Below are 18479 nucleotides of genomic sequence, written 5' to 3' on the forward strand. Positions count from 1 at the left end.
ACACAGCAATGAAATAGAGCAGACTCCTAGTACACAACGTGGGTGAAACTGAAAAACAGTGCACTCAGTGAAAGAGGCCAGGCACAAGGGAATACGTATTGTAGGATTCTGTTTTGATAAAGCCCAACAGTAGTCCACTCTCATCTGTGAGGATAGAAACCAGGATAGTGGTTGCTTCTGAGGGGAGAAGCGGGAGAGAAGAAATGGACTTGAGGAAAATTTCTGCTCTGTCTTTATTAAGGTGGTAATTACACAAATGTACACATTTATCAAAGCTTATCAAACTGTACATTCAAGATCCGTGTGCCTTACTTATGTGATTACACTTTATAGAAAGATAACAGTCTGCTCTGGAATGCAATCTCAGAGACACACTAAATCTCTTAAGGCTTTGTGGGGGGATTTTCAGTTTACTGGGTGAACTGTGCTGCTTCATTCTAGTGGAAAGGAGAGAACATGAGCAGACAAATGAGTCCGATGCTTTTAGACCTTTAAACTGTGCATCTCTGGCTTTGCACACTTGCTGGCTGTCTTTCTGGAAGTTTCCCCCACAGACCAGCCCAGCTCATCTCACTTCCTTCATGTCTCAGGTAACAGCCTTTACTTGATTTGTGTCCATTGGAGATTGTTCCCAACCATCTCCTCCTGAGCTGACTTACTTTCTCTCCACATTCTTTGAACTTGTCTGACCCTCCTGTACCTGGGCTGAGCCTCATGGCAACAATTCCTGGACAACTAACATCTGTGCTTGTTCTGCTGCCAAGATGGGAGTTCTGACCTATGACCACCGATCATAGCCTCCAGCCCCTCTCAGGGGACACTGGGCATTGAATCATATTTATCAGAACCTCTCTGCCTTAAGTTAGAGGCTCCTTTGAACTTGGTGTCCTCATCTCTCCCCACTCTTGCAGGTCCCCATTTCCACCCTGGCCATCTCCCCACCTCTTTTCTCCATGTCCTTGTCCAATCCCTCGTCATCTCCATTGCCTTTCCCCACCCAGGTCATCCAGGAAAACGTTCAGGAAGAAATCTGCCATTTCTCAGACTCCTCTCAACTTTACAAATCTGTTTTATACCAGTATTCCAAGTCAAAAATCAAGTAAAGGCTGTTATTCATATTTCAATTGGATTCTTGGCTTTATAAAACCACGTTTCACATAATTCCTCAAATTGTGTCTCCTTTTGGTGGGAAATTGCCCTTTATTTTTTTAATTGAGAGAAACTGACATGTCAGTTTCAGGTGTGCAAACAGTAATTTGACGTGTATGTTGCATATGCCAGCCTGTGTGCTCAGTTCTCAGTCACGTCTGACTCTGACTCTCTGTGACCCCATGGACTATAGCCTGCCAGGCTCTTCTGTCCATGAGATATCCAAAGCAAGAGTACTGGAGTGGGTTATCATTTCCTACTCCAGGGGATCATCATCCCCATTCAGGGACCAAACCAGTGTCTCCTGCTTTGGCAGGCAGATTCTTTACCACTGAGCCACCAGGGAAGCCCAGATATTGTATATACTGCAAAATAGTTATAAGACGTCTAGTTAACATTCATCACCATGCATAGTTATCTGTTTTTGTAACACACTGTCTATCTTTTAAAGCTACACTGAAACAACTTAATTTATAGAAAATTGATGTACACACAGATGTTATCTTCTCACTATATTTTTATGTCCTTATGGACAATTGCTTTATAAAAAAAAAAAATCCCCAGGTGCCTGGCATCTTGCCTTATACATAGTTACTCGGTTGACAGTTGCTGAATGAAACAGTGAACAAAAGTCAAAATGAAGAGTAACAACTTACTATGTCTTCAAAAGCAACAGAGCGATACGCACAATTAATGCTTTGGGGGAAATCGGACTGACTTCCTAAGGACTCACTGTGGGGTTAATTTGCTGAGAAACCTCAAATTCAATCTCACCTCCCTCCCTTCCGAGTCTGCCTGGTAGATAGAGGGCAGCCTGCTTGTACAGAGCAGCACAACCATGAGGGGAATCCCGTGCTACAGTGATCAAGTTTGGCACTGTTGGTTAACGACACTGTCAGAGCTTGTCGGTTTTGCTTATGTGTCTGCTTCTCTGGGGTATGCAATGAAAATAATAAAAAGTGACTTTTAGGACCCCAAGGTAAGATGCTTGTTTGATGCTTAGAATAATTTAGGCCAGTAGATATGAGTCTTTCTTACACACTTTTGATTTCCTTTCATTTGATTCAAGTCCCAATAATGCATTAGAGCAATTCATGGGAATAACATCACATTCTGAAATTTGGAGAGATCCTACCTTGTGTATTTCTGCCTGCCTGTGGCTTAGATAAAGATCTTCCTATATAATTAGCCTAACATTTCTTTTGGATAAACTTGGGAATCCAAGGAGGGAATACAGTGCATTTCTGTGTGTTTCAAATGCAGAAGAAATATCTATCCAAATTAGTTGATCACAGATGATCACAGTACTAAAGAAGGAACAAGAGTGGTCATTGAGCCAAACCTCATCAGACAACAGTACCTAACAAAGTACTGTGTCCCTGATAAGATTGACGATCTCCAGACAAGTGCACAGACATTTTACTGTGTTCAGCACATGCTAATGAGGAGCCTCACTGGGGTTCGGCTACTTCCTTGAGGTCTAGATGGCATCTCTGGGGTGGGTGCCTGGCCGGCTCTTTCCTGGGTCCCAGTGCTCCTAATTCAGAGCTGCATCACAGGGCAGCCAGCTCATCACAGCTGGGCCTCCCACCCTCCCTCTTCTGCTTCTTTGCTCTCTTCTTCATCCTTTGTGGAAGGGTGATCTTAACTCCAGAAGCACCTTCTGCATGCTCTCACAGACGAACTGATGGCCAGCACCAGAAACCTTCCTCACAGTGGGCCCTGAGAAACGATGGAGAAACATGTTTCAGAGTAACTCACAGGAATCAGCACAAGAAGAAAGGCTGGTCAACAGGACAGTTAGCAAGTACTTACAACACATGCAGGGCACGTGCGGGGCATCGGATTAGAATAGAACAGGGGTGTATTTTTGTCTCTATGTCTCACAGTGAGTTTATTAGCTCTCTAGCAGTGACTACAGCACTAAGGAAAACCGTGCTCAGATTCTCTTTTGAATCTGTGCAAGGTTAGAGGTGACTGCAGCCAAGAGATAATGCACAAAGAGTGCCAGAGGGGGCATCCGTAGGCCTTAGCCTGTCCCTCGAATTCTCCTTCCCTTTGCAAGGACAGACTAGAGACAAGGGTTAAGGTTAGAAAGCAACGTTAGTTCTCAGAGTCAAGCACTCTTTCAAGGATATGCGAGTGGGCTGCCCTCCAGAGGGTGAGATATTATTACAATAGCTAATCCTATTATTTTTGCCCCTTTATTTAAGATTTCCAGCATGTCTGAGGTGGATATCATTACGAAAGTTTACAACGGGGGCAACTAGACTCAGAGGTGATGGGTCTCGCCTAGTAATCTGACCACAGCATCCACGCACTGACCATCCGACCACACCGTCAGACCCTGTGCCCCTCTGTCCCTCCATGTGTCTGCCGTCAGCACAGCAACCTTCCCTGACCACTGAAAACTACTAAAAAGGTAGCTGAGCCTTTTGTTTGCTTGCTTTAAGAGGAAACAGAAACTCAGAAGGAATTCAAAATGTCACACACTTGGTGACCACAGACGCTCCTAAAACCCCGTCAGAACACCTGGACTCAATCTCAGTTGGTTCCGTCCAGGAAGTCATGGCACTGCTGTACCATCTGGGCTTCGAGCACCTGCCTTTCTACATGGCTATATTTTTCTCTGCAGTGATGATAACTGACTTTTTGTTTGTGGTAGTTTGTCTGGTACTAGAAGGTTGGCTCCCAGGGCAGTGCCCTAGGCTGTTTCATTGTCATCTGACTCCCTAGCACCCACTGTTCACTAGTAAATAGGCACCAGTGAGGACCTGCAGAACGAGGGGGTTTCTAACACCCAGGAGTCTGTGCTGTGCGCAGCTGCTTCAGTTGTGCCTGACTCTTCATGACCCCATGGACTGTAGCCTGCCAGGCTCCTCTGTCCATGGGATTCTTCAGGCAAGAATACTGGAGTGGGTTGTCATGCTCTCCTCCAGGGGATCTTCCCAACCCTAGGATCGAACCTGTGTCTCCTGCCTCTCCTGCACTGCAGGCAGATTCTTTACTGATGAGTCACCGGGGAAGCCCATCCATGAGTCTAACCAGCTGTAAATGCTGCTAAGTCACTTCAGTCGTGTCCAACTCTGTGCGACCCCATAGACGGCAGCCCACCAGGCTCCCCCGTCCCTGGGATTCTCCAGGCAAGAACACTGGAATGGGTTGCCATTTCCTTCTCCAATGCATGAAAGTGAAAAGTGAAAGTGAAGCCGCTCAGTTGTGTCCGACCTCAGCGACCCCATGGACTGCAGCCTTCCAGGCTCCTCTGTCCATGGGATTTTCCAGGCAAGAGTACTGGAGTGGGGTGCCATTGCCTTCTCAGAACCAGCTGTAAATAGTGAGGGGAAATTAGCTCAGGTCACCTCTTTTGGCTAACAAACTTACATCTTAACAGGGATTTCTCTACAGAACTTTAAAACAAAGAAGTGAATTCTGTGGTGAAAGCAGGTCATTTGGGGGTCAAGTGTTACGCAGAAGAGTTTCTGCATTCCTCAGGTCACCTCCTCAGGGACCACCTGTGCTATGAGGGGCAGCTAGATCTGAAGTCTGTGATATAATTCAGTGATGATGCCCCTGGTGGACATTTCAGGGAGGAAAGAGAAGTCCTTCTGGAGGACCACTTGTTAAGACTGGGGAAACTGTGGTAGTAATTGTGGTGCATGGGCTTAGCTGTTCTGATAGATGTGGGATCTACCCCCACCAGGAATCTGACTTGTGTCTCCTGCACTGGCAGATGGATTCTTTACCTCTGAGCCACCAGGGAAGCCCAGAAAAATCTATTTTTTTTTTTAAAGCCTGGTGGAGGGCTGCACTACATTAAAAGCAGACAATTATAATGAAATTCAATAAAATCGATGTAATGAGTAAGGTCTGCATACATAATTTTTAACTGCTGTCTTTGGCATGAGGAAGAAGCACATAGATCAAATTATCTGTTAAAAATCCGTGCCCCCAGTCAAATTCCCCAATTAGTTTACTACTACAGTTAGGACCGAGGGACTTAGTGAGACTCTCCTTGAAGTTTCCTTTGCTCAGTTCAGGAATTGAGGAAGGTCCTGTGTGTTCACGTGTGCGCCCTGGATGCCTGGGGGATGGGGGGTGACTGAAACAGGACCCCTCTGTTTGCTTACTTATGTTACTCCTTCCCCACCCTGTCCTCCTCTTAGTATTTGTTTCCAAATGAAATCATCTCCTCTTCGCCCGGACTTCATCAACCCCGAAGATTCAAAAGGAGATGCAAGCGGCCCCGCCTCCTTATGAATATGCAACAGCGAGGGGCTGGGAGGAAGCACAAGAGGAAAGCCCTGCGAGAAATTCAACCTCTGTCGGCCTTTAACGGCTTCGGCCGCCCCCAGCCTCCACCACGCCCTGCACGGCCGGCGAACAATAGCGCAGCCCGGAGTCCCGGAGGCGTGCTCGCCTCGGCAGAGGAGTCCCTGTATGTTGGTCGCTCCGGAAACGTGGCGTCTGAACAGCCCTTCGCAGCCCGTCTGAACTCGGCCGGGAAAGTAGCAGCCGGACCGGTTCACCGTCTCCCGCCCAAGCAGCCGAAGGTCCCCACTTTGTCGTGCGAATGACGCGGACGCAGGTGTCCTCGCGGCGGCGCCCGCCGGGGCCAAGTTCCCCTTCTGTTTCCCCGTGACCTCCTACCCACCCGAGCTCGGCGCGGGGTGGGCGATCCCGCCGGAGACCCCGCTGACGTGGAGGGATGCTGAGAAAGGTAAGCGGGTTTCTGCGCTGGCGGTCCCTCCGCCCTCTCTCTTGGGGAGGGGATCGCCAAGCAGCAGGTGGTTGAAATCCCGCGTCCGTGCACACTCTCTAAAGCGAGGCTGAGAGTAGGCGAAGGAGCGGCGTGAGAGCGCGGCCGCAGCACTGGCCGAGCCGGAGGTTTGAGAAGTTGCCGCGGCCCCAGCAGGTGCAGCGCAAGCGCGGAGCTGTGCCTGGGAGGCTCGGGCACCACTCGGAGCCCGCGTTGCCGTGGCAGCGGGGGCGGGGCCCGGTCGCGGCATGCGTCGCCATGGTAGCGGGGGCGGGGTCGAACCGCGGCGTGCCTGGGTTGCCAGACGACGGAGGAACACCAGGAGGGGTTCGCGGTATCTCGGAAGCTGCTCAGAGGACCAGCCACAAAGTCTGGTGTTTCTTTGACACTCGGCTCTGAGGTAACTGCAGTCTATTGGCAGTGCTGTTAGGTAATCAGGCTTCTAGGTTACCGCCTGCTCGATGCTTTAATACTCTGGTTTTGAAAATAACTTGGATTGTGGTCAGAAGGAAGACGTGAGAAAGTTAGAAGATATCCTTTCTAAAGCAATAACAAAAAGAAGTATTTTTGTTTCTTCGTTTACGTGGATATCCCTTAATTATTATCACTTAAAAAAACTAAATAGAGAACCTGATTTGGATTCATGAAAACGAATGGACCTTCGGCCTTTTGGGCATATTAATAAAAATCTTTGCAAAAGTAAAGCACCTATAATATTAAAATTCAGACAGTTGCATCTTAAAATATTTTAGAGAGACACGACTCTTTAAAAGTATGTGAGAAAATTAACTTCATTCCCCTCCCCCAACCCCGGGTATTTTCTGTTTTTTCCCTTAAAAAAAAAAAGATTTATTTATTTATTTTATGCTTTGACTGCGCTGGGGCTTTTTTGCTGCACAGGAGGTTTCTCTAGTTGCTGCAAGCAGGGGCTACTCTCTAGTAGTGGTGCATGGGTTTCTCATTGCCGTGGCTTCTTTTGCAGAGCAGAGGCTCTAGGCACGTGGTCTTCAGCAGTTGTGGCTCCTGGGCTCTAGAGCACAGGCTTAGTAATTGTGGCCCACTGGCTTAGTTGCTCCAAGGTATGTGGGATCTTCCTGGACCAGGGATTAAGCCCATGCCCCTTGCATTGCAGGATGGATTCTTCACCACTGGGCCAGCAGGAGAGCCCCTCATTGGGTATTTTCTTACACGTAAATGTGCTGGATAATTTTGGCTTGTTATTTTAAAGATTGTTTTAGCTATACACTACAGAAAAAGATTGGCAAAGAATTTGAATAACCTTTTCCAGAGCAGTGACTGACAGCTACAGGAGGACTTGCACCTACTCTCTTTTCCTTTTATCCTCCGATAGCTAAGAGGTTTTGTTTGTTTGTTTTGTTTTGTTTTTTTGGCATTTTTCATCTGTTTCTCCAGATTTAAATTGTTTGCCAAAGACATGGATCTGCTACCAGTACTTAAGATGTATTCCACACACCAGTCTCTTTCTTCCTCTGCCTCCATTTAAAACTCATCTATGTGTTATTTGGTTATTCGTGTATTCATTCATCAGACATGGGTTGGGGTTCTAATCCATGCTGTGCATCTTGCTGGACTTGAGAGAAAAGGAGTGAGTGGTGAGAGGGACAAAGTTGAATTAGAAAAACTCACCGTTTAGGGAGAGGCGAAGGCTGGTAAGTGATCAGAATCCACTATGATACTTTCTCACTTAGAAATCCACTCAGAATGGCCTCAGTTACTGATAGGAGGTGGTGCCCTGACCATGCTTGCCCTCTCAAGACAAAGGTACCCATTGAGAATATGAGGTAGGTGATGCTCAGAAAAGTACAGTGATTTTCCCGAGGACTCACAGTCAGTAAGTGGTTAAGTCAGGATCTAAATTCAAACATGGTTGCTATGACATCCTGATTCTGAAGCATTAAACCATTTGACCCAATGTCCCTACAAACAAAATTATCTTTGAAGTTTGTGAATTTCCACACACACACAAAAGAAACCTATGTAATTTTCTTTTTGGTTGAACTGTTTCTAAAGCAAGGTATTTGAAAAATCAAATATCAATTTCATTTTTGAAGAAGGTATGGTTTTCCTACTGGACTGTTGCTGTCATCAATAATCTTTTTTTTTTGAGGGGTTCCTAAGAAATTAATAAGAAAATTAAGATCTGGTTATTAAAATCATGTTTTAAGGATATTGGAGGTACTTGTGTATTAAAGGGTTCTATAGTACAAACTGTTACAGATTAGACTTCTTTAAAGCAAAATATATACTTAGTTATCATTCATGCTTTTATTATCTTTCCTGATTTTAAATCTTTTCAATCAGATTTGTTAGTCTTTCCTGGGATTGTCTTTAGATGGGTGATAATTGGAAATTGCCTTTTGAAAAGTTGTCCTAGAAAGTTCAGGTTTGTACCTGGCTTGACCTGCAGTTAGATTTGGCTACTTACACCCCATCACAGCCCTGAAAACCACTGTAAAATAATTTTATAAGTGTTTTTACAGTTAAAATATTATTTTCCTGAACAGATTGCAGAAACCGGATCTTTTGTGTCTTTAGAATCCTCCTCTTAATACCAAGTGCAACACTCTTCATAATTATTAACTGGTGGGAGAAACAAAAAACTTTATCAGATCAATGAGATATAGAGTAGAAATAATCCTTTAAAATATGAATATTCAGAGTCATAGAAATTCTAAATTTTTTTCATGCCATCACACTCTAAAATTCTAGGTAGTACCTACTTTGCAGATAGAAATTTTTATCCAAATTAATTAACTATGCTGTCATTTCAGTCGTGTCTGACTCTGTGCGACCCCATAGACGGCAGCCCACCAGGCTCCCCCATCCCTGGGATTCTCCAGGCAAGAACACTGGAGTGGGTTGCCATTTCCTTCTCCAATGCATGAAAGTGAAAAGTGAAAGTGAAGTCGCTCAGTCATGTCTGACTCTTAGTGACCCCATGGACTGCAACCTACAAGGCTCCTCCATCCATGGGATTTTCCAGGCAAGAGTACTGGAGTGGGGTGCCATTCCTATAGATGATGGCAAAAGGTAAGAAAAGAATTAACAAGGGTATGGTGACTAGTATATAAATTATTTTCCAGTGTATTATCTTAATTGAACCTCACAACAACCATGCAAGTGTAGGGGAGGAAAACTTTTTCCTCCATCCTTCTGGGTTCTTTGTCTAGTCTAATTGAATTGACATAAGAAGGATTAATAGGAGAAAACAAATTTAGTTATATATGTAGAAGAGCCCCAAAGATGTGAGACCCAAGGACAAGTCTGGGAGCTGAGGCTTCTGTAACATCCTGAGCTGAGGAATGGGATGGGGGCCTGAGGCTTCCATGGGCAAGGGGTCATTGCCAGGACAGAGAAAACAGATGTTTGGTAAGTTTGGTAGTTGCTCTGCCATAGATCAGTCATTCAGATAAAAGTTCTCTCTGTAATAACCCTCTCTCTGAGTCAGGCCTCAGTCTAAATTCCTGTAGGAAGTTGTATGCATGCTAAGTTGCTTCAGTCATATCTGACTCTTTGAGACCCTATGGATTGTAGCGTGCCAGGCTCCTCTGTCTATGGGATTCTCCAGGCAATAATACTGGAGTGAGTAGCCATTTCCTTCTCCAGAATATCTTTATTAACTCAGGGATTGAACCCAGGTCTCTTAAGTCCTCTGCATTGGCAGGCGGGTTGTTTACCACTGAACCGCCATATGCATTCACACTGTTGTGTGACCATCACCACCCTCCATCCACAGGGCTCCCTGTGGCATTGTTTGTCATCATCTGCAAGAGGATCTGTGGATTCTTTACCACTGGCACCAGGTGAGGGGGACGTCAAAAGCCCCTCCTGAGTCTTTTGGGGCCTTATTGTCTTCAGCGCAAAACAATCCATGTGCCAAAGTGGCACATTTGGGGAGAGTTGTCCTCAACCCCTTCACAGGAATTTGCATCACCGTTTTTCAATAGATGAGAAACCAGAAACTCAGAGAAGCTGAGTGACTTGGTCAGAGTCACCCAGAAAGGGAGAGTCACATCTTCTGATGAGGTCAAGTGATTCTGTGTGATGCCCTTGCAAAGCAGACACACCCATGAGCTTTGGGGACCAAGCCTGAGCCTCTCAACAGACCCAATTATGCTGTGTGCAAAATCCTTTGTCTCCCCGTCACCACCCCCCAGGCTCCTCCTCTGTCTGAGAAGAAGGGGAGGGAACTTTTTTTAAAAAAGACAAGAAAGAAGCAGAAAGAAGGAAGGAGGAGATGGAGCCAGGCTCAGTGGAGCAAAAGAAAATAAAAATTAGGAAAAGAGTGAAATGAAGTCTATGAAAGAAGGAGCCAGAGTTTAGAACTGGTAGCGACTTAGCAGCGGCAGCAGCAGCAGCGAGGAGACCCAAGGAGAGAGGTGTGCTGGTCTACTGGGCTTTTGTAATGGAGTATCCCGGACTGGCGGGCTTAGACCACGTGTCACAGCTGTGGAGGCTGGCAGTCAGCAAGGCTGGTTTTTGCCGAGAACTCTCCCCTAGGCTGTACGGTGCTGCCTCTTGTCTGTGCTCTGAGTGTGTGTCTCTGTTCTAATCTCTTCTCCTTATAACACCTGTCATATTGGCTTAGGGCCCACCCATTTGGGGCTTCCCAGGGGGCTCAGTGGGTAAACAACCCTCCTGCCAATGCAGGAGACTCAGGTTTGATCCTTAAGTCAAGAAGATCCCCTGGAGAAGGAAATGGCAACCCATTCCAGTGTTCGTGCATGGATAATTCCATGGACAGAGTAGGCCTGACCGTGGGGCTGCAAAGAACTGGACTTGACTCGAGCTGACTTAGCATACCACCCATCTGACCTTATTTTACCCTAATTGCCTTTTTGCAGGTCCCATCTCCAAATACAGTCACATTCCGAGGTCCTGGGGTTTAGGACTTCAACAATATGAATTTTAAGGGAGCTCATTTTATCCCATAATAGAGACTGAGGAAAGTGAACTTGTTCTGTGACTCTGAAGGCTAGACCTCTTTCAATTGCTGTATGCTTCCCATTAGTTTTCTCTCCCGGCACCAATCAATGTTTGGGTGGGTTGTGGCAATTTTTCACATCAGTATGTTCCTCTGGAAAGAAAGAGATTCAGAACTGAGTTCTTCTGTATTTAGCCTGCTACCTAGTTTATTTTTATTCTCACCTCTGCAGGGCCAGCTTCCAGCCTTGTCACATTTTGACAGGGCAGATGAAGCTGATCATGACCCTGTGTTTCCTACTAGGTGAGATGTGGCTGCCTTTTGGAGCTGTGGACTGATTTGAGTCACATGCACTGCCTGTGAAGCATGATAAATCCTACACACACGAAGTCACAGTACTGAAGGACAGGGAAGCATAGGCTTTACAACCCTCAGAGCCATGAAGATAAACACCAGGGCAGCCTGCCATCTGCATGGCATTTTCCATGCTTATTTCTAACAAGATATGCTCGGTGTTGTGTTTTAGGCTCTGGAAGGTGGCCAGAAGAATCTGAAGGCTTTCTCTGAGGCACTGAACAACTTACAAGGTTATAACTGGAATGCTTGCAAAGGCTCAAATTATTAAAATGCTGTGGTCAGAGTATCCAGGTCCAGAGGGAAGCCTGCAATGCTGTGGCCAGTGCTGGCCCATGGGTGGACCCCACAGGACCTGCCTCAGGGGGGCAGGTATCCAGGCAAGGTTTCAAGATGGCCCAAGAAAGTTCCAGAATTTCCTGCAACAGAGATTTCAACATTCACCAATTGTCAGGCTCTCAAAGGACTTTTGTCTGTCTCTTTGATATCCTTCCTATTCTGCCTTCGGAAAAGGTAGAGTGTGGCTGTCCACTTTTTTGCCTAGAATAGCTGGTCATTTGCTAAAAGAGTCTTAGTATTAATAGCTCATTTCTTTGCTCTTTTTGGTAAATTGAATGGGAACTCTGTCTGTTGTAAGAATCTGTTGCTGTCACAGTCCCAGGAAAGCTGCCCTAGACTGTCCTAAGTTGTGTGTTGTTATTTATGTCTTTGGGGCTTCCCGGGTAGCTCAAATGGTAAAGAATCTGCCTGCAATGCGGGAGATCCAAGTTTGATCCCTGGGTCTGAAGATCCCCTGGAGGAGGGCATGGCAACCCACTCCAATATTCTTGCCTGGAGAATCCCATGGACAGAGGAGCCGGACTATAGTCCATGGGGTTGCAAAGAGTCGGATGCTTTTATGTCTTTATGGCACTGTCCTGAGTTGTGATTTTTGACAGCTGTTGTATTTACTTCCAATTGTGAGACCACGGACTCTGATACGAAACGTCTTTACTGGAGAATGTATATCCCTTATGCCTGGAGAAGCATTTCCAGGAATACCAGCAGCTTTCCAAATGAGCTCTTTGGATGGGATCCAGCAGCTTCCATGATGGGTGGGTTCAGAAACAGGCTTGTGTGGACCAGCTATTTTTATCCCGGCCAAAAAAGAAGGCCTCCTTCTCAGAGCAAAGTGTACTTCATTAGTGAGTGGCTGGATGCCAGCGCCTGGAGTTTGAAAAGTCAGCCTTGGAAGTTAGTGCAAGTTCCTGAAGGGCAGAGCTGTGTGTTTCCCCTTCTGATCCGAGCCAGACGTTTCTTCTTGGTCAGTTGTGCAAATCGGCTGGCACGGGTCCAGAAAGTGGGTTGGTCTGTTCAACGGCTACTTCTAGAACACTTTTAATTAAAACCCCCCTCAGAGGCACTCCCCTCAAGTTAGGAGGAAAGATGCCAACACGGATGCATGAAGAGAGAGGAGAAACTATTGTTCATGGCTGGTTGTGACTCCCCAGGTTTTGGCCTGGTGAAGTACCCCTCATTCCTGCAGCTAGTTGAGAAGGTCATGACCTTGAAGGGGCCTGGAGGTTCCCAGGATTTCATCGAGTATTCATGAGTGACTCACGGTCTTCTTAGGCTGCAGGATGTGAGAAGACAGGTCATGGGCTTCCTCCTCAAGCAGCTGATACTCTAGTTCAGGCTAAACAGACATGAAAAATAAGAAAGCACAATCAGAGGTCCTGTCGTGCACCCAAACACAGGTGTGCACGTGCCAAGTTGCTTTAGTCGTGTCCAGCTCTTTGCGACCCCATGAACTGTAGTCCATCAGGCTCCTCTGTCCATGGGATTCTCCAGGCAAGAATACTGGAGTGGGTTGCCATTTCCTCCTCCAGGGGATCTTCCTGACCCAGGGATTGAACCTGAGTCTCTTAGGTCCTCTGCATTGGCAGGTGGATTCTTTCCCTCTGAGCCACCTGGGAAGCCAGCAATAACAGCCGCTCAAGGGGTTCTCGGTCAGGGAACTGCATCCCCTTTCTCAGCATGGCTTCCCGGATGTGAACCCCTTCAAGTACCCATCACCCCAGCCTCCTAACCTGCTCCTTTCCTGCTTTTCCATTGAGGATGCTCAAGAAATCCTAGATTGGACGTGTTTACACCAAAGGGGACCTGGCCACAGCATTTTAAGCCTTTAAGCTTCTGGGACTCCATCAGGATTTGAAGGGAAAACAGGAGGGACAGGGCTGAAGGAGCAGAAGAGAGAGCTATTTCTACTCTCCTCACTGACAGTTCACAAATCCTTGGAAAGCCACTAAAAAGGCCCCCTGAGTGTTCATTTCAAGGGCAGAAGAATATGTAGGCGGAGAAGGCAATGGCACCCCACTCCTGTACTCTTGCCTGGAAAATCCCATGGATGGAGGAGCCTGGTAGGCTGCAGTCCATGGGGTCACTGAGGGTCAGACATGACTGAGAGACTTCACTTTCACTTTTCACTTTCATGCATTGGAGAAGGAAATGGCAACCCACTCCAGTGTTCTTGCCTGGAGAATCCCAGGGATGGGGGAGCCTGGTGGGCCACCGTCTATGGGGTCGCACAGAGTCAGACATGACTGAAGTGACTTAGCAGCAGCAGCAGAATATGTAGGCAACATAAGAACAGGAGGCTGTGTGGATGGCCACAGCAGGGCAGAGAGGAGAAAAGTCCTCGTCCAAACCCAAGGTGGTGACAAGATAGAGCACCTGCAATTGATTCTTACCAGGAGATAGAGGGAAAGAAAAACACATGTTGCTGGGAGGCCAGCTCTGGGATACAGGCGTGTCCCCTGGGGTTATGGCCCCGGAAGCCCATACTCCCCACGACGGAACTCCCCACTCCTCACCCACGGGGGCCCAGCACCCCTGTATGATGGTCAGCTGGAGGGTCCCAGGCAGGGAAAGCTGGGTCTCTGATTCCATTGTTCCTGACGCTTCAAGTTTGTGCAGTCGATTCTGCTGTAGGGAGTTGGGTTGTTTTATTGTTTTTCATCGCACTGGGTCTTTGTTGCTGCGTGGGCTTTGGCCTTTCTCTAGTTGCGATGAGTGGGAGCTACTCTTCGTTGCGGTGCACGGGCTTCTCGCTGTGGTAGCGTCTCTTGTTGTGGAGCAGGGGCTCTGGGCACTCAGGCTCCAGTAGTTAGGATGTGCAGTGCTAGAGCGCAGGCTCATAGGTTGTGGCACCCAGGCTGAGTGACTCCATGGCACGTGGGATCTTCCCAGATCACGGGTCGAACCCACGTCCCCTGCATTGCCAGGTGGATTCTTCATACACTGTGCCACCAGGGAAGTCCCAGGTGTTAGGGTTGCAGCTGACTTTTAGCAAAAACTGCTTCCTGTGCTTGTGCTGGGTATTGGGGGCTGGCCCAGGATCTGTTCTGTTATCCTATTTGTAAAGAAAATGTATTCTGAACCTGAAGCAGGTGAAATGTATTTTTGAGCATCAAGCCTTTGTGATGTGAAGATCAGGGCAGCTGAGAATTTTATTTGGAGAGCCAAGGCATAGAGGAACAAGTATTAGACGATGGGGAGACCTGGGTGAACGTATCATCTCTAACACAAATTAACATATTTTAGCAAGCGAAGTTCCAAGAGATCTTTTTTTATCTGTTAAGAAGAGGGACTTGATTAGATGATTTCTGAAGTCTCATTGTGTTCTGGAATTCTGCTCTTTCTAAAAGGCAGCCTAAAACGGAATGTGTCACCTCTAAGAACCCTATATGCTTGTCAAGTACCCATCAGTGAGTCTCCTGGTGGCCCCATGAGACCGTCGTAGTCAATAATGGTCTCACCTCCCTGAATCCACACATAATGCTGAGAAAGTCTCACCAGGACAGATGTAGAGGTGAGAATTAGTTTTCCTTATTCTTTTGGTTCATGCCTTGTAAGAATAAGATTGTCTCCGGATGCTCTTGGCTTCCATGTCTTGGCTGTGAGATCTCAGACTTGAAAAACCATCAGGCCATGGAGACTGTTTCTGTGGTTATTACGTTCCATCTCAAGGAGAGCATCTCGGGATGTTTCCCCAGTTCAAGTGCCTGGCATTTCCGTTATTGGAAACGTGGAAGGCTCTCCTTGTCCACTGAATTACAGCAAACACAAAGGGAAGCACAATTTTAATCATTTCACACTGAGTAGCAAATTTTGAAAAGTCTTGGTATTTTGAATTTATACTTTAAATGAACAGGAGGACTGAACTAAATGGAAACTAATTGAATCTGCCTAGTGAATATAGTGGAGAAGGTGATGGAACCCCACTCCAGTGCTCTTGCCTGGAAAATCCCATGGAACGAGGAGCCTGGTAGGCTGCAGTCCGTGGGGTCTCGAAGAGTCGGACACGACTGAGCGACTTCACTTTCACTTTTCACTTTCATGCATTGGAGAAGGAAATGGCAACCCACTCCAGTGTTCTTGCCTGGAGAATCCCAGGGATGGGGGAAGCTGGTGGGCTGCCGTCTATGGGGTCACACAGAGTCGGACACGACCGAAGCAACTTAGCAGCAGCAGCAGCAGTGAATATAGGTCTCTCAGTTTATGAAATTTATCATCTTGGAATCTTGTTTATCGGGTTTCTTTGTAATAATGGTTGTGTCTCTATTTAGGTAGTAAACGTGGTATTGTAGAAATTTTTTTTCCCCTTTCTAATTATATATTTATTGATTTTGAAAGGAAAAAAAGAAATCCACACATTTTTTGAAAGCTTCCAATTAGCCAAATTTTAGGAAAAATGCATATTTTGATTTGTAGTTAAGTAAGAATGTTTTGGCTTATAAGCTGAGTGTACCCATAGCATCAGCATGAGACGTATGTACAGTTTTCTGCTTGAAAACATTTCTGCCCAAGATCCAAGCAGTGGACTTTTATTTCTTTTCCCTGTATCAGGGGAAAGGAATTCTAACTCAACACTTAGATAACTAATTCCGTCTCACCAGTGTTACAACCAGGTAGGAGAAATTAGCAAAACTTCTGACTGTGTTGGTTACAATTTTGAGAAATGTGTTGGGATACACTTAATTCCTAGTATAAAAACATATCATATTTTTTTATAAAGAAAGGGAAATGAATGAACACTGCCTACGAACCAGACTTTTACTATAGAAAGTACGTGGTATTTGGAGCTGTTGTCATTTTTGTGTTGGGGTTATTAAGGTGAAGCACAGAGAAGTTACGTCACCTGTCAGAGGACACGCTGACTGAATGGCAGAGCTGGTGTCCAACCTCACGGGGGAAAAAGGAAATTTTTTTCCTGTCTAGATCTTAAATACGTATGTAACCTGAAAACAAGAAATCACACTGCCTCTGAGATACACACACTTTTTGTGGGATAAAAGACAACTGGAATGTTGTGAAAATCAGCAGTTTCCCTGATTATGGGAATATATTTTTTGGAGTAAAGTTGAAACACTTCTAACATTAAATATTGTATTAATCACTATTAGCTCTGGGAATCTGCCCAAACAAATCATTCTTCCAACACTGTTTGTCTTCAGCCAACTCAGGCAATCAGCCACTGAATGAGGCATTTTTCCCCCCTAAAAGACATGATTTGACCAGTAATAATTTGGTTATGCAATTAAATGTTGACAAATTGGGAGGTGAAACCCTGAATTTGGAAAGTTTGATATTTTGATGAGCTAAAGTATAAACAGTTTTCTTGCCCACAATAAATAACAGCTGTACAAATTTTAATTTCAAATTGGCCAATCTTCAAAGCTACACTGCAAGCCATACGTTAAGATATGAGGATAACAAGCAAGAAAAATTAAAATGCCATCAACAGTGAGAATCTGTTTAAAAAGGAAAGAAAAAGAAGGGCAAATTCCTTTAGACAATGACCTAAGACTTTTTTTTCCTATTATAAAATGAGAAAAGTGAAAGAATTTTCAAAGAATGTTAATGAATGATAGGTTTCTTGTAAAAACTATACTTTTTAGTGGAACTTTAAATTTGGAAGCTTAGGAGTCAATAACCTCTTTTATATTAAAAATCTGGTGTTCCTGATAGTTTAATTGCTAATTGAGCATAAAGATATAGTCAAATAGTTTACTAAAGAATCTATTTGTAATAAGCTGATTGTTTAAACATGGATTATCATAGTGGGAAAGATGGAGTTTTTAGGAAAGCAAGTAAAAACTATTGAAAGAATTTGAAAGTGTATTAATTAAAATTTTTTGTTTTAATTTTTTAAATATGAATTTTATATAATTTATTTACATGCTACAAAGTTAGAGGATATGAAACAACATTTACTGAAAAGTAATCTCCTCTCTCCTGCAGGCTTTCACCCCACTAATCTTTCTGGGTCACCTAGCTGCACCCCTGGGAATGGCTGGTATTGCCAGTTTTTCCATATGCTTCAGAAAAAGTCTGCACCTATATAACAAAGTATATTTTCTTCTAGTCTCCTCTATTTTTACACAAGAGATGAGATGGTATACATCATATTCTGGATCTTTTATTTTTACTAAATTATATATTTCAGAGGTGATATTAATATATTATACTTGAAATATGATGATATATTTGATATATGAAGATATATTAATGATATATTTCATATTAGTACATAAGAACACTCTTTCATTCTTTTATTTTTATTGTGGTAAAATATACACGACATGAAATTTTCCGTTTTCAAGTGTACAATCCTGTGGCGCTACATACATTCACCTTGTTACCCAGCCATCAGCACCATTTATCCCTAGAACTTTTCATCATTTCAGCTGAAGCGCCATCCCCATTAAATACTAACTCCCTCTCCCCCGGCCCCTGGTTAAGCCCATTCAGCTTTCTGTCTCTAAGAATTTGACTATTCCAGCTATCTGAAAATAAGTTGTTGTTGTTTAGTTGCTAAGTCATGTCCAGCTGTTTGCAACCCCATGGACTGTAGCCCACCAGGCTCCTCTGTCCATGGGATTTCCAAGACAAGAATACTGGAGTGGGATGTCATTTCCTTTTCCAGGGGATCTTCCCAACCCAGGGATCAAAGCTTGTTTCCTGCCTGGCAGGTGTATTCTTTACCACTGAGCCACCTGGGAGGCCCTCTGAAAGTAAGCAGAATCATACAAATGGTATGATTTAGCATAATATCCTTAAGATTTATCCATATTGTAGCATATATCAGAATGTCATTTCATTTTAATGGCTGAATAATATTCCATTGTATGTATATACTGCATTGGTTCTATCCATTCATCTGTTGATGGACTTTTGTGTTGATTCCATCTTTTTAATTCTTTTTAATGGCTGTTTAGTATTCTGTTCTAT

At 45.0% G+C, this 18479-nt stretch overlaps 1 protein-coding gene and 1 long non-coding RNA gene across 4 annotated transcripts in view; one reads left to right on the top strand and one right to left on the bottom strand.

Annotated features, from left to right (window-relative positions):
* Positions 1-215: 215 nt before the first annotated feature.
* On the bottom strand, positions 216-6040 carry LOC132657256 (uncharacterized). Its single transcript, XR_009595133.1, has 2 exons — positions 5804-6040; positions 216-2871 (listed from the first exon to the last, which is right to left on the bottom strand). It is a non-coding gene; the product is annotated as an uncharacterized LOC132657256 (long non-coding RNA).
* SPATA13 (spermatogenesis associated 13) overlaps positions 5437-18479 on the top strand; it is a 230255-nt gene continuing 217212 nt past the window's right edge. For all 3 annotated transcript variants that reach the window (XM_060394101.1, XM_060394103.1, XM_060394104.1), the window contains exon 1: positions 5437-5869. In XM_060394101.1, the coding sequence (XP_060250084.1) occupies positions 5858-5869 (12 nt within the window). In that variant the 5' untranslated portion in view covers positions 5437-5857. The remainder of the gene's footprint in view (positions 5870-18479) is intronic.

The sequence above is a fragment of the Ovis aries genome, chromosome 10, assembly GCF_016772045.2.
Source record: "Ovis aries strain OAR_USU_Benz2616 breed Rambouillet chromosome 10, ARS-UI_Ramb_v3.0, whole genome shotgun sequence".
NCBI classification, from domain to species: domain Eukaryota; kingdom Metazoa; phylum Chordata; class Mammalia; order Artiodactyla; family Bovidae; genus Ovis; species Ovis aries.